Here is a 13993-nt window from a genome sequence, read left to right on the forward strand (position 1 = left end):
TGTTCCTCATTTACTGGACGTCGAAGAGGCGGCCTCCAGATCGTTAAGCATCTGGAAGGAAGACACAATTTCAACATTCCAATTAGAGGCAAGCACAGGAAACTCTTGTTAAATCAGGCTGAACAGGAGAGATGATGGACTGAATACTGCTGAAACATCATCAACCAGGACTTGCAGTTGATTTATCAACCATAGCGTTACTCCATACATTAACTGCTTGGTTCGCCGTAAATCCTGTTGTGTGAAAAGTATTTACTCATTCTCTCATCAATGCATTGCGCAGAAGGATGTGGAAACTTTCTTTCCCACTAAAAAATAAAGCAGTCAGTGGATGATAATGCACCGAAACCTCTCACTGTTGAGAGCTACAATACCCATATGGTCTGTGTTGACAAGAATGATTGTATGGCAACAGTTATGGTATTTCCTACTGAACATGGAAGTGGACGAATAAACTATTTTTCCACCTGCTAAACAGCATTACTTCAAATGAATGCCTTCGTTGTTCACGCATCAGTTGGGGGCGAGCTGTCTCATAAACAACGTTTTTGAACTACTTGTTAAAGTCCAATAAATGCTGTTCAAGACATACCCAGACCTAACTTCCACTTATCATGAGTGATCCAAGGACAAGCGCTGTATGTCTCTCTCACTTTGACACAAAGTGTTGTAAACGTTGGCCTATGAAGTGTACAGTGCAGTGTGTGCTCGGAGGAGGTGAAGGTAGCAGTATCGAATTTCCAATGGGAGGAATGTGGTATAGCATTACGCGTGTACCTTTGTTTCAAGATCTATCACACAGAAAGCAAGTTTTGAGAACCACGTTCTTTCATGCTAGATTGTGAAACCTGTAGTTTATTTGAATTATGTGTTTGTGCCTCGTGAAGTGTCATGATAAGAACAAAATAACTCATTACTTCCTTGTACTGTCTTCACCTCTGCAAATGGAACTGACTTCACGTAATCTGTATGTGTGTCATTGCAACAGTTAATTTGTTTCCTGCCACTGATGTAGGCTGACATGGAACATATATTGCCATATTATGTTGCACACTCACTCCATATTGTTATGAATAAAACACTGACTTTTTATTGAGCTAATTTAATCTAGGATAACCCATTCTGTACACACTCACAATTTCTGTACACACTCACAATTATTCTCGACAATGAATGACAACACTTCACTAGTTACTGGCCATTTACAAAAGTCACTTGTCCTCACAATGGGTCTTTAGTTGGCAGTCTTTATCTGGAACAGGTATATCTTCCATAATCTTGACTGATAGGTTTCAACTTTCATTTCACTTCTCATGGACCATAGTCTCTTTACAAAATTCCATGTAGTCGGGTCCGTTGACCATCACAATGCTGACAGCTGTACACTTGGCATTACTGCAGACAAGACCGATAATTTGCACAATCAACTCAAGTTATTGCTCCACACACTGAACTACTTGACACTATATCACACAACACCAACCATACTACTACTACTACTACTACTACTACTACTACTACTACTACTACTACTACTACTACTACTACTACTACTGCTGCTGCTGTTACTACTAATACTAATACTACTACTCAAGGTGAGCCTCCAGTTTCACCTTCCAAAAAATTCATGGAGACACCAGACAAAATGGACGAGATTGTCATGTGTCTACAGGCTGGCCAGTAGCTCCCCAGCCTGACTCACTCATCTTTTCCAAGAAATACCAAAGGGAACTTCAAGAGGGCTGACCGTCGCATTACAACATAAGAGTATATAAAAGATGACTCAGCTATGGTGATAGTGGTGATTATTGTTTTAAGAGGAAGTACAACTAGGCAACGGTAATCAGAGCAAAATATTGGAAGGGGTCCGACGCTTCAAAAAAAATGAAGGTATCGGCCAAAAGAAGACAAGCTGCAAAGGGTGTGAAAATGAAGTACTCCCTAGGCCTTGACACCTAATACCGTCAGGGTCAGAAACAAACAGGAATTGACCAATGAACATCAGGTAGAACAGATGAAAGTGAGAGCCTGATATTAAATTTTTAAGTTGTCACAGCATTTATAATCTCTTCTATCCATTATTATGCAAGTCATTTACTATCGTTGGATTCCCTATTCGGTATGGAATAACCCAGTCTTTACTAGAAATTGTTAATTCAGAATCACTTCTATGTGATTTTTAGTAAAAGAATGCAGATTATAATGTTGCTAGGCATAGAAATTGTGTCCAGCTGAGCACAGAGAGCAAGCTGTTCTTTCGTAGTTAAGAATGAAAATATTGGCAAGGAATGGGTCACAGTGGATGTGAAAATGACCCTTAGACCTAATAACTTAATACCATCATGGTTGGAAGAGAACATGAGTTGACAAAGGGAGTTGCACAGAAAAGATTAGAAGCCTAGCACAAGTAAGTAGAAACAGCACTAGACACTGCTTGGTGCCCTCTTTCCTTTCCCTACCTAATACAGCAAACAATCTCATATCTGACCACAGAATATCTGACTCCTTGGTATATCTGACCAACCAACCAACCAACCAACCAACCAACCAACCAACCAACCAACCAACCATCAGCTCTGCTTGTCAGTATCAAAAATGTCTAGTCACTGAGCGAATTGGCCGTGCAGTTTGGGTTTGGGATGCGCTGCTGTGAGCTTGTATTCGGGAGATAGTGGGTTTGAACCCCTCTGTCGACAGCCCTGAAGATGGTTTTCCATTTTCACACCAGGTAAATGCTGGGGCTGTACCATAATTAAGGCCACGGCCGCTTCCTTCCCACTCCTAGCCCTTTCGTATCCTATCGACGCCATAAGACGTATCTGTGTTGGTGCACCGTAAAGCCAATTTAAAAAAAGAATGTCTAATTTGAAACAAGATAACATTGTGCTTACAGTCTTGTTCAAGTAAAGGAACTTTTTACACAGTATTGTATGTTATAACGTTTTATCAACCAGCAGAGTTATAGAACTACAGTGGGTTTTTCATGTTGTTTCATTAAACATATATAAGAATAACTTTTAAGTATAGTCGAACCTTGATATCTCGAACCTCCATTACTCGAATTTTCAGTACCTCAAAATAATTTCAATGTCCCTGCCGTCTGTTCCATTCTTTATGTATTTATTTGTCTATTACTCGAAATTCAATTACATGAAGTTTTCCATTTCTCAAAGCATACGTTTCCTCCATAGACGCTGAAAATATTCTGTAACTCGGATTTTGTACAACATTGTGATACAATACAGCATTTAAGGTTTGTGTGTTATTGTTTCTTAATGTACTGCAGTACAGCGATGGTGCACGAGCAATACCTCGTATTTCACAATGCCCTCCAGATCTATTACCCTCCTTAAGACTGATCACACCTCCCAGCCACACATGGATATGCAGTCCATCAGAACAATGTTCGTTATATTCATTTTCCTATGGCAATATGTAAAGGAAAATTAACCTTATAGTACCATACTCTAGGAATGTATATTTTCATAAAGTATTTATGCACTCCTACTGTATAATTCATTTAAGGTTCATTTTTCTTTACACATTAACACAGAAAAATGAACACAACAAATGTTGTTCTGATGGACTGCATATCCATGTGCGGCTGGGAGGTGTGATCAGTCAAAGAGTAATAGATCGGGACAGCATTGTGGTATTGCTCACACACCGTCGATATCTTGTCTACCGGGCGAGTTGGCCGTGCGCGTAGAGGCGCGCGGCTGTGAGCTTGCATCCGGGAGATAGTAGGTTCGAATCCCACTATCGGCAGCCCTGAAAATGGTTTTCCATGGTTTCCCATTTTCACACCAGGCAAATGCTGGGGCTGTACCTTAATTAAGGCCACGGCCGCTTCCTTCCAACTCCTAGGCCTTTCCTATCCCATCGTCGCCATAAGACCTATCTGTGTCGGTGCGACGTAAAGCCACTAGCAAAAAAAAAAAAAAGATATCTTGTCTGTTCACCCCTAGTGCATTGACCAAGGCAGTTGGAGGTGTATGAACCTTCTCCTGCATCGTTACTAGACCAGATGTTACGTGCATTGACTATTCTTCGAGTCAGTCAGTCAGTCAAATTTAAAGCTTTGTATCATTTCGCACTCGTACCGACTTGTACAGCGAGCGCGCTTTCCAGCTGAGCTCAAGATCGCGAATAATCGTAATTTCGGAAGTGTTAATGATATTTTTTCTCTTTCCAATATGATTATGATTGGTGACGGGCAGATTTGAATTTAATGCATTTGAGAACTTGAAGATCGATATTTATATTCGAAACCATATTCCCGAGTTCAACATAACCTTGAAAAACCGATGTAGGCCTAATTTACGCGGTACAAGATTTCCATAAACTGATTACAAATAGTATACTGGTGACCAAATTACAATGGAAGATAAATAAAGAGGATTTCGCCATCATGTTGGGCGCTTTTGTATCTAATGTGCTTTATTTTACTAGATAGAGAATTAGAAACTACTTGTGGTCGATTGTTGTTTGGCTTGTCGTTACGGGTACCGTATTAGATTTTTCTAAGAGTTTGGCTCTGGCTAATCAAAGTCGCTGAATTGAAAGAAGTTTCCAGAGGAAACTGACGAAGTTTCCCCGGTGAAACTGAATGTAAAGTTTCGAGATTTTTAAGTCGCATGCTGGTAATTAATGTTTGAAGCCAGCACCGCGGTCTAACTTGCCTGCCTCTCACCCGGAGGGCCCGGGTCCGATTACCGGCCAGGTCAGGCATTTTTACCTCCATATGAGGGCTGGTTCCAGGTTCACTCATTCTACGATTACCTTTAATTGAGGAGCTGTTGAATGGTGAGATGGCGGCCCCCAGCCTAGAGAGCCTGGAATAACGGCCGAGAGGATTCGTCACACTGACCAGGCGTCACCTCGTAATCTGCAGGCCGTTGGACCGAGGGCGTTCGCTTGGTAGGCGGAAGGCCCATTGGGGCTGTCGTTTGGTTTGGTTTAGGGGCGTTTGTATGATTATATAAGTATACATATTTCATTTTTGTGATGTTTAGCCAAATTGTTGATAGTTCATTCATTCCCGGATATCCCGTTTTCCCGCGTTGTAAGTTTTTTTTCCGTGGTCCCTCCAAAAACGGTGGATCGAGGTTCCACTGTATAATCATACAATACCATGTCATTAAAAGAACTGCTTATGAACATTTACTCAGAATCACAAGCAGAGTGGCTAGTTTCACTTTCATCTCTTGGATACCAGTCAGGAATGTGATGTTCTTCTTTAACATTTTGGGCTTAAATATAACATACAGAGGTAGTTTGCGGCCGTCAGCAGTAATAGCCAACATCATTGTACAAAGTATTGTTTAGTTGCCGGTAGTTTTAATTAGAACACTTGCTGCTCTCTTCTGAGAAACCAGTAGTATTCCTTGGCATGTCAAAATACACAGGTGTTTGGTCAGTATTGCTGATCTGCAAGAGGAGATATGAGTTTTGCTTTCTTAACCTGATCACATGCCTGTTAAACTCTGTAACTTTATCGGAGCAGTCTTTAGGCAGTTTTTGGCATGTTTTCCACTGCAATGACAGATTATTATGCCACATAAACCGACTAACCCACCCACCACTTGCCTTGAATAAGTTTCCTGTAATATTGTGAGATCGCACAATTCTCTGTGCTTTTAATTGTAACATTTGGTGAGAAACACCAACTGCTGTCCCGAATCTGTCTCACCCATTCCGTTAATGCTTTCTTAGCAACTGGAACTTGCCCTGATTTTGGCCATGAAATGCCACTTGCTGCTTTCTCCAATTCCTCACTTCTTTTTCATAAACAGAAAGTTCACAGCCTGCTGTTTTGTTATCATTTTCTTCCTTGAATTTCACCACTTTTAGCTTGAAGCCATGTAACAGTGAACTTCCCCATGACAAGTATTTAATAACAAGCTCCACAATGGTTGAGTTGAGACTGTGTGCAGCAGTGGCCCTTTCCGTTTGTTACTGCAGATGCGCATTCTTGCGACAAGCCCTCGAATTGGATGCGCTGCTCTTATCATCACCATCATCATCAGTTAACTGTCTCCAGTTTCCCAGGTGCGGTGTATAAGCGCTCGCCACTTCAGTCGATTCATGTACCATTCTTCTTCCTGTACTTGGTTCCAATCACTCCTCTTATTATTATTATTATTATTATTATTATTATTATTATTATTATTATTATTATTATTATTATTATTATTATTACTCCTCTTGTGTTCTAGATCTTGTTTGACTTGTTCGATCCATCTACTTCGAGTTCTGCCCCTAGGTCTTTTGCCGTCTAAGGTTTTCTCCAACCATTCCTTAGCTACTGAGCAAGAATCCATTCTCATTACATAGCTGTACCATTTCAATCTTGATGTGATTATGGTATCACATAAATTCTCTTATTTGAATCTCTTGGCGAATCCTCTCATTGCGGACCTTATATCTCCTGGTTTTTTGTAGCATTATCCAGAGGAATTTCATTTCTGCAGCTTGGAGTCTAATTTTATCTCTGCCTGTGTTGATACAAGTTTTAAGGCCATAGGTTGTTATGGGCAAAAGTAAGCTTGATAAAGTGTTCGTTTGGCTAGTATTGTAATCTGGCTGTCCCAGAAAAGGCTTCTAATCTGATAGTAAAGGACAGCACCTCTTTGAACTCTGTTTGTGATTTCAGCATTTGATTGGTTATCTTCAGTCAGGACACTACCAAGGTATTGGTAGTGGTTAACTTCTTACATTTTTTGTCCATCTACTGTGATATTTGCTCCTGACTTTTATCTGTTGACTGTCATAACAACTGTTTTCTTAAAGCTGATTTTAAATTTAAATTCCTTAAAATGACAATTCCAAGCATTAATCTTTCCTTGAATTTCTTCCTCATTACCTACCCAAATCACCACATCATCTGCAAATGCAAATGTCTTGAATGCACTGTTCTTGTTGTGCTGTTTCACTCTTTTCATTATCTCATCCATCACTGTGATAAATGATAGAGGTGATAAAATGCTGCCTTGTTGTACTCCTTTGTTACAAACCAGTTGGAATAGCAGTGCATTTTTACTTTACTAATTGTAGCCGTAATCGGGATAATACATCTACAAGTCATAATAATAATAATAATAAAGGCATACACGAAATGTTAGACACAATAAAGACAAACTAAAACCATACGCATATTTAGCACAGAAAACAAACAGTAACGATCAGGTTAAGCAACTTGACGGCTAAGGAAGGATACGTGGAAAGCGGCTAAGAACCATATACAGGCGGTGAAAGGTAGCTGTGAGCTCGCATCCGGGAGATAGTGGGTTTGAATCCCACTGTCGGCAGCCCTGAAGATGGTTTTCCATGGTTTCCCGTTTTGATACCAGGAAAATGCTGGGGCTGTACCTTAATTAAGGCCATGGCCACTTCCTTCCCATTCCTAGGCTTTTCCTGTCCCATCCTCGCCATAAGACCTATCTGTGTCGGTGCGACGTAAAAGCAAATAGGGAAAAAAAAGAAAAGTAATTGAGTCATTTATATTTTTGAATTCATATTTTGTAGGGGAAACTGTTTGTGCAGTTATATCTACAAGACTTGTACTGATTATTTCTTCATATTTTTATGGCTGTTTTCAGAACAATTAGATATCATCACAACACCAAAAGAAATGGATCCTCAGATCACAGCATGGAAAGGAGCAGCAATTATGTCCTGTCTAGAATCAGCTCAAGAGTTGTGGATATATCCATCTGAATGGGAGAAGATTGGTGTTAAAATTCTACGTGAGAGAGCTCTCTTTATGTGGTGATAATACCTGCTCTACTACCCCTGTAGTTACAATTATCTTCCTTGGTCATTGTGATTAGCAAATGAATGTCCTGAGACTTTGCTATGTGGGATGATATAGTGACATTGCCATTTACTACTCATCACTGAGATCAAGTTGAGAATCCTTGACAGTATGTTGAGAATTTTCTTGTTCACGTTCCATTTAAAACTGGAAGTATTATGACTGCCTTGTCTTCAGTCACCATAAGTTCTTTGTTAGTAATAGTAAACAAGGCATTTTACAAACCATGCAATTCATAGATTTCCCAGAACATGTATTCATATCTCCAACATATTTCCCTGAATAGACAAGAAGGACATATTGGTCCTAATATTGGTTTTAGAGAGAATGTCTGTACTTACCTTATGTCTATCTTTGGGAGTGAACAACATACAGTAGAACCTCGATAATTCAAAATCGGTTAATTCAAAATCTCACCTAATTCGAAGCAACTCTCGTTCCCAGAAACATGCGGTACAGTTTTGCATGTTATTTAAATCGTTTAATTCGAAATACGGATAATTTGTAATTCGAAGAACAATGTCGGTCCCGTTACCAAAATTCAGACTTTTAATTCGAAACTGCCTTTACATTTTGAAAAAAATAGTATTTTACAGAGTAATTTAAATTCAAAATTTCTCCTCGTCATGAAAGAACGCGTCTTCCGGAAAGTGAAGGGGTAACTTTGCGCACTTTCACCTACTTCGGCGTGTCTACAGTGTGCTTTATATCTGCTATGTTCGAGCGGAATCGTAATTATTTTGTATTCGGTGTTTTTTGGAACGCCACAATTCACAATATCACATAGCAGGCAGTGTGCGGAGAGGTAGAATCCGTGAACACTGGCGATGCAGACAGTTGGCGAAAAAGCATGGCTTATAGCCTATAATCAATTTGTACGCACCAAATAATATTGTCAATGCCGATGAAACTGCATTGTTTGTTTGTTTTATTTTTTTAGATGGTGAGGCCAAACGGACTTACGGTTTTAAAGGAGAGAATTGCCAGCCGGCAAATGTACTGTGTTGTTATGCAGTGGACAGTGCACATGGAAGCGAGAGACTTCCTTCCCCTGTCATAGGAAAGTTCGAAAAGCCACGATGTTTTAAGGGCGTCGGGCACTTTCCATGCCAGTACAAGGCATGTAAAAATGCAGACAGTAAAATAATCCAAAAGATAAAGCATTTGCACAAGGGAACCAGCATCATTTTTCCTCGCCTTTAAATCGTATTTTTCTTTCTTTCATTGCTTGAGGTTATGTTTGTCATTGTTTTATACAAGAGCATTATTTGAATAATATAAATAATAATTAATTTCGTGTGGCTATTTCTAGCCGGGTGCAGCCCTTGTAAGGCAGAGCCTCCGATGAGGGTGGGCAGTATCTGACATGTGTAGGTAACTGCGTGTTATTGTGGTGGAGGATAGTGTTATGTGTGGTGTGTGAGTTGCAGGAATGTTGGGGACAGCACAAACACCCAGCCCCCGAGCCATTGGAATTAACCAATGAAGGTTAAAATCCCCAACCCGGCCAGGAATCGAACCCGGGACCTTCTGAACCGAAGGCCAGTACGCTGACTGTTCAGCCAACGAATCGGACATTTGAATAATGTAAATGCACCTTGTTGAATAAATTTCTGAAATAGTGTTTTGCATGGCATTTGAAAAGTTTAAGTTGAGAATCAAGGTGATTGCATGCATTAATGGTTCTTAGAAGTACCATGGTGGGAAATCGTACAAGTATAGTCACTGTACTGTTGTTGTAATGTGGACGGAAGCGAGAGACTTTCTCCCCTCGTCATAGGAAAGTTCAATAAGCCGCGATGTTTTAAGGGCATCGGGTACATTCCGTGCAAGCACAAGGCATCTAAAATGCATACAGTACAGTAATCCAATGTATAAAGCACTTGCACAGGGGAGCCAGTATAGATTTCTCCTCGTCTTTGAATCATGTTTTCTTTCTTTTGATTTCATTGCGTGACGTTATGTTTTCCGGTGAGTTATCCAAGTGCATTATTTGAAAACTGTAAATGCACCTTGTTGAATACATTGGAAATAGTTTTTTCCATGACATTTGAGAGCTTTAAACTGTGAATCAAGGTTAATTGCATGCAGTAACGGGTCTTAGAATATATCTTACAAGTATAGTCACTGTAATTCGTAATTTATCTGAAACGACATACCAAACCACAACTGTAGTAATAACACTCACCATTAACTCCATATTTCGGTGATGAATGTTGGCGACCTATCATGTTACACGTTTGATTAATTGCCTCCAATGCATCTGATCTGCTTCATGGCTTAATTGATCCAACATTCTTCTTTCGTCCTGGACTGTCCGGCGCACTGCGCCCTTTTCTCGAGATCTTTGTCCTTGAATCACTCAAATCAGCTAATGCATATGTGCAGTTACCTCAGAGCTCCAACTTAATCTGAGATTGTAGTGCTATTGTTTTAAGGGGACTTACAACTAGATAATCGACTTTTCTTTGAACAATGAATTTTTTCAGGTTGTTTTCTTGTCGACATATATGATCAAATTCTTGGGCAACAAATATAAGAAACTGAGAATTTATTTATTTGTTAGATCTTTTCTACTTCCACAATATTCTATCATCCTCCTGTATGACCACGTCTCAAAAGTAGCAATTCTTTCCTCTTGCTATTGCAATTCTGTGCCATATTTTATCTGTTGAGCTATAATCCTTAGAGTGTAAATAAATTTGCCCATGCTCTCGTATTTGGACAGTAAGTTCATGGAAGTAATCAAGCTCTTTCAATAGCTATGATCTTTGTCTGTAATAGTGTAGATAAGAGGTTGTTTATACCATTGAATTTGTTATGGAAATCTAATATGGGTAGAAATATCTGAACCCCAGGTAAGCTCACTGAATCGAGGGAGGGTAAAAATAATTCTCATAGTCCCTTTCAGATCTCTGCAATACTGTTGGTGTAATTAAAGATTAGGTGTTGATACCTCTGTTAAGACAATAGTGCACACCATAGAAGTTAGGAGATCTAGCTTTAGAAAGAGAGTATGATCCAATTTCATATGGTCCTTGATAAGTGTTCTCTTGAGTTTAAGCAATTTAACAAAGAGTGAACAATGAAGTGTTACTGCATCTGTACATTGTCAAAAATTGAATCTTTTTGTACCTTTATTAAACATTTTAAAATTGTATTTCTGTCCTGTTTTACTGATGTGCGTGTGCTATCTCATGCTCTGTTACTGATCGAAACCATATTACCAATCATCCCCACCATGGCAAACTAGCAAAAGTGACGAATAAGGGAACCTGTAGTTCTAAAGTTTTGGTCTAGATTTTACTCTTTATATAATGTCTACCCTCTGACAGTCTCACATCTGCAGCTCATTCTGTATCACTTACACATAAAACCACTCATTAAATATAAAAATTGATTTGACATGGGTAATCACAACTTCTTTCAGCTCTACTGATTTTTTGACAATTTGCTGATTCGTTAGTTTGCCAGAGGAGAGATGATATATACTCATAATTTACACACCCCAATTTTGCAGAGAGAATGAAGAAAAAAATTGAAAATCCTGAATAATTTGCACACATAATTTTATTAGGTATATTTAAGTTTTTCATTACATACATTAAAATTGTAGCGTACTTGTAAGCAGCTCCACACAGTTGGAATGTAGGAACTGCTCTGCTTTCTGCAACATGAGATTTACTGGTATACTAATTAATAACTTGACTTTTCTCACTTAAACAATGAAATAATGTGTTAATGTCATTGATACTTACGTACCTTTTCTGTCATTCATCTCTGTTTATACAGTCATCACCACTTCAAGCCCATTCTTTTCGTTTCAGAAGATGTCATCCTCAGTACCATCAAGTGCATTTGATGTACCACACTTCTTGAAAATATTGACCTACAAGTTCTGGCATAATGAGGTTCCATGCAGTATTGTTGTTGTTGCTTGTTGTTTTAAGGGGCCTAACGTCGAAGGTCATCGGCATCCATGCAGTCTTTATCCACTGGGGAGTGAATTAATGGAGAATGCTCGACTGGATGCTGAGATTAGTAAAAGGATTCAAGCCGGAAGTTGTTTCTATCATAGTGTAAGAAACATGTTATGGGACAAAGATGTGCCAATGGAAGCAAAGGATACTATGTACAAGATGTATTACGTACCCATAACAACTTACAGAGCAGAAACTTGGACAGTGACAAAGAAGGATGAGAGTCGAATACAGGCAGTCGAAATGAAATTCTTGAGGAGTATGATACAGAAGAGTAGAAGAGACAAAATAAGGAATGAGAAAATCCGGGAAGAAATTGGAGTGGAAAAAATGAATGATAGAATAGAGAAGAGCCGACTAAGATGGTTTGGGCACATAAAGCGAATGAGCGACGAAAGAATGCCAAAAAAGGTGATGGAAATGCAAATCCAAGGAAGGAGAGGCCGTGGACGACTACGATTGAGATGGAAGGATACCATCCAACGCAGCATTATAGAAAGAAACCTGGACTGGGACACACTGTTGGAGGAGGAGTGGTGGAAAGACCGAAGAAAGTGGAGAGGAACCATATTTGCCCCTACCCGGCTACAGCTGGATAAAGGGAAATGATGATGATATCAGCTGCTAGTCAGATTTCTTGATTTTTCAAGTTGGCGTGTATGTACGGTTGCTACCTGCCATCCGTTTGGTGTATTACCATTTCAAGTGAGCTTCGAATGGCTTATTCCTGATACATCAAGTGGTTGAAGTATAGATGCAAATCCTCCATGTATAGTACGATATAAACTTCATCATGATCCGTATTAACATAGTCCATGGCTAAAGATGACCCATAATGTGGTCAAAACCGGTTCCATTGTGATTTGACATCGTATTAAATGGTATTGAATAGGTGAACCTTCACTTTAATTTCTTATTAATGTGAATCCTCCATGTGTTTTCACTCGGTCTGTGTACCCACGTTGCTCGCATGTTTTCACTTCTTTCTAGGGGCCGATGAACTAGATGTTAAGCCCCTCTAACCAACAAGCACCACCACCACCACCACCACCACCACCACCACCACCACCACCACCACCACCACCACCACCACCACCACCACCACCACCACCACCACCACCACCACCACCACCACCACCACCACCACCACCACCACCACCACCACCACCACCACCACCACCACCACCACCACCACCACCACCACCACCACCACCACCACCACCACCACCACCACCACCACCACCACCACCACCACCACCACCACCACCACCACCACCACCACCACCACCACCACCACCACCACCACCACCACCACCACCACCACCACCACCACCACCACCACCACCACCACCACCACCACCACCACCACCACCACCACCACCACCACCACCACCACCACCACCACCACCACCACCACCACCACCACCACCACCACCACCACCACCACCACCACCACCACCACCACCACCACCACCACCACCACCACCACCACCACCACCACCACCACCACCACCACCACCACCACCACCACCACCACCACCACCACCACCACCACCACCACCACCACCACCACCACCACCACCACCACCACCACCACCACCACCACCACCACCACCACCACCACCACCACCACCACCACCACCACCACCACCACCACCGCCACCACCACCGCCGCCGCCGCCGCCGCCGCCGCCGCCGCCGCCGTTACACCTGGCACATTGATTTTTGACAAATTACATAAGGCAGCATTTTCTCCCATCAGCTGTGCTGCATAACATGACTGGAATCTAACTTCTCACAGCCACTTTATAAAGACATTTTTCTCTCTCTCTCTCTTTTTTTTTTTTGCTACCCATTATGTCCATCAGCATTTCAAAATAAAGTGAAGTCTGATCTGTGTTGCCAGTTTGCCCAAGTTGATTATTATGCTGTTGCTGCAGATTGATGACATAACAGTGGAATTTTAAGGTGTAAGGGTTTTTTTCTCTTTGTATGCATTAACCAGCTGTTGACAGGTGTTCGTTCATCTTCTCAGTGAAAGAGAATTTCTTTTTAAGCATCTAGTCAACTGACCTCGACTAACTCTGATGTCCTTAATTTTCATTTCTTTTGCTATAGCTAATGCTTTTATCTTACATATTTCTCTGGAAACTGCTCAACCAAATTGCTGTTTCTCCTTAATGTACTCGCACAATTT

At 40.7% G+C, this 13993-nt stretch overlaps 1 protein-coding gene across 4 annotated transcripts in view; it reads left to right on the forward strand.

The window, feature by feature from the left end:
- Arp8 (Actin-related protein 8) overlaps positions 1 to 12758 on the forward strand; it is a 99157-nt gene extending 86399 nt beyond the window's left edge. For 3 of the 4 annotated variants that reach the window (XM_067149737.2, XM_067149738.2, XM_067149739.2), the window contains one exon: positions 7602 to 12757. In XM_067149737.2, the coding sequence (XP_067005838.2) occupies positions 7602 to 7774 (173 nt within the window). In that variant the 3' untranslated portion in view covers positions 7775 to 12757. Of the gene's footprint in view, positions 1 to 7601 lie in introns of all 4 variants that reach the window. The other variant, XM_068228206.1, reaches the window with a different exon arrangement.
- The last annotated feature ends 1235 nt before the right edge of the window (positions 12759 to 13993 follow it).

This window comes from Anabrus simplex, chromosome 6, assembly GCF_040414725.1.
Source record: "Anabrus simplex isolate iqAnaSimp1 chromosome 6, ASM4041472v1, whole genome shotgun sequence".
In the NCBI taxonomy this organism is placed as follows: Eukaryota; Metazoa; Arthropoda; class Insecta; order Orthoptera; family Tettigoniidae; genus Anabrus; species Anabrus simplex.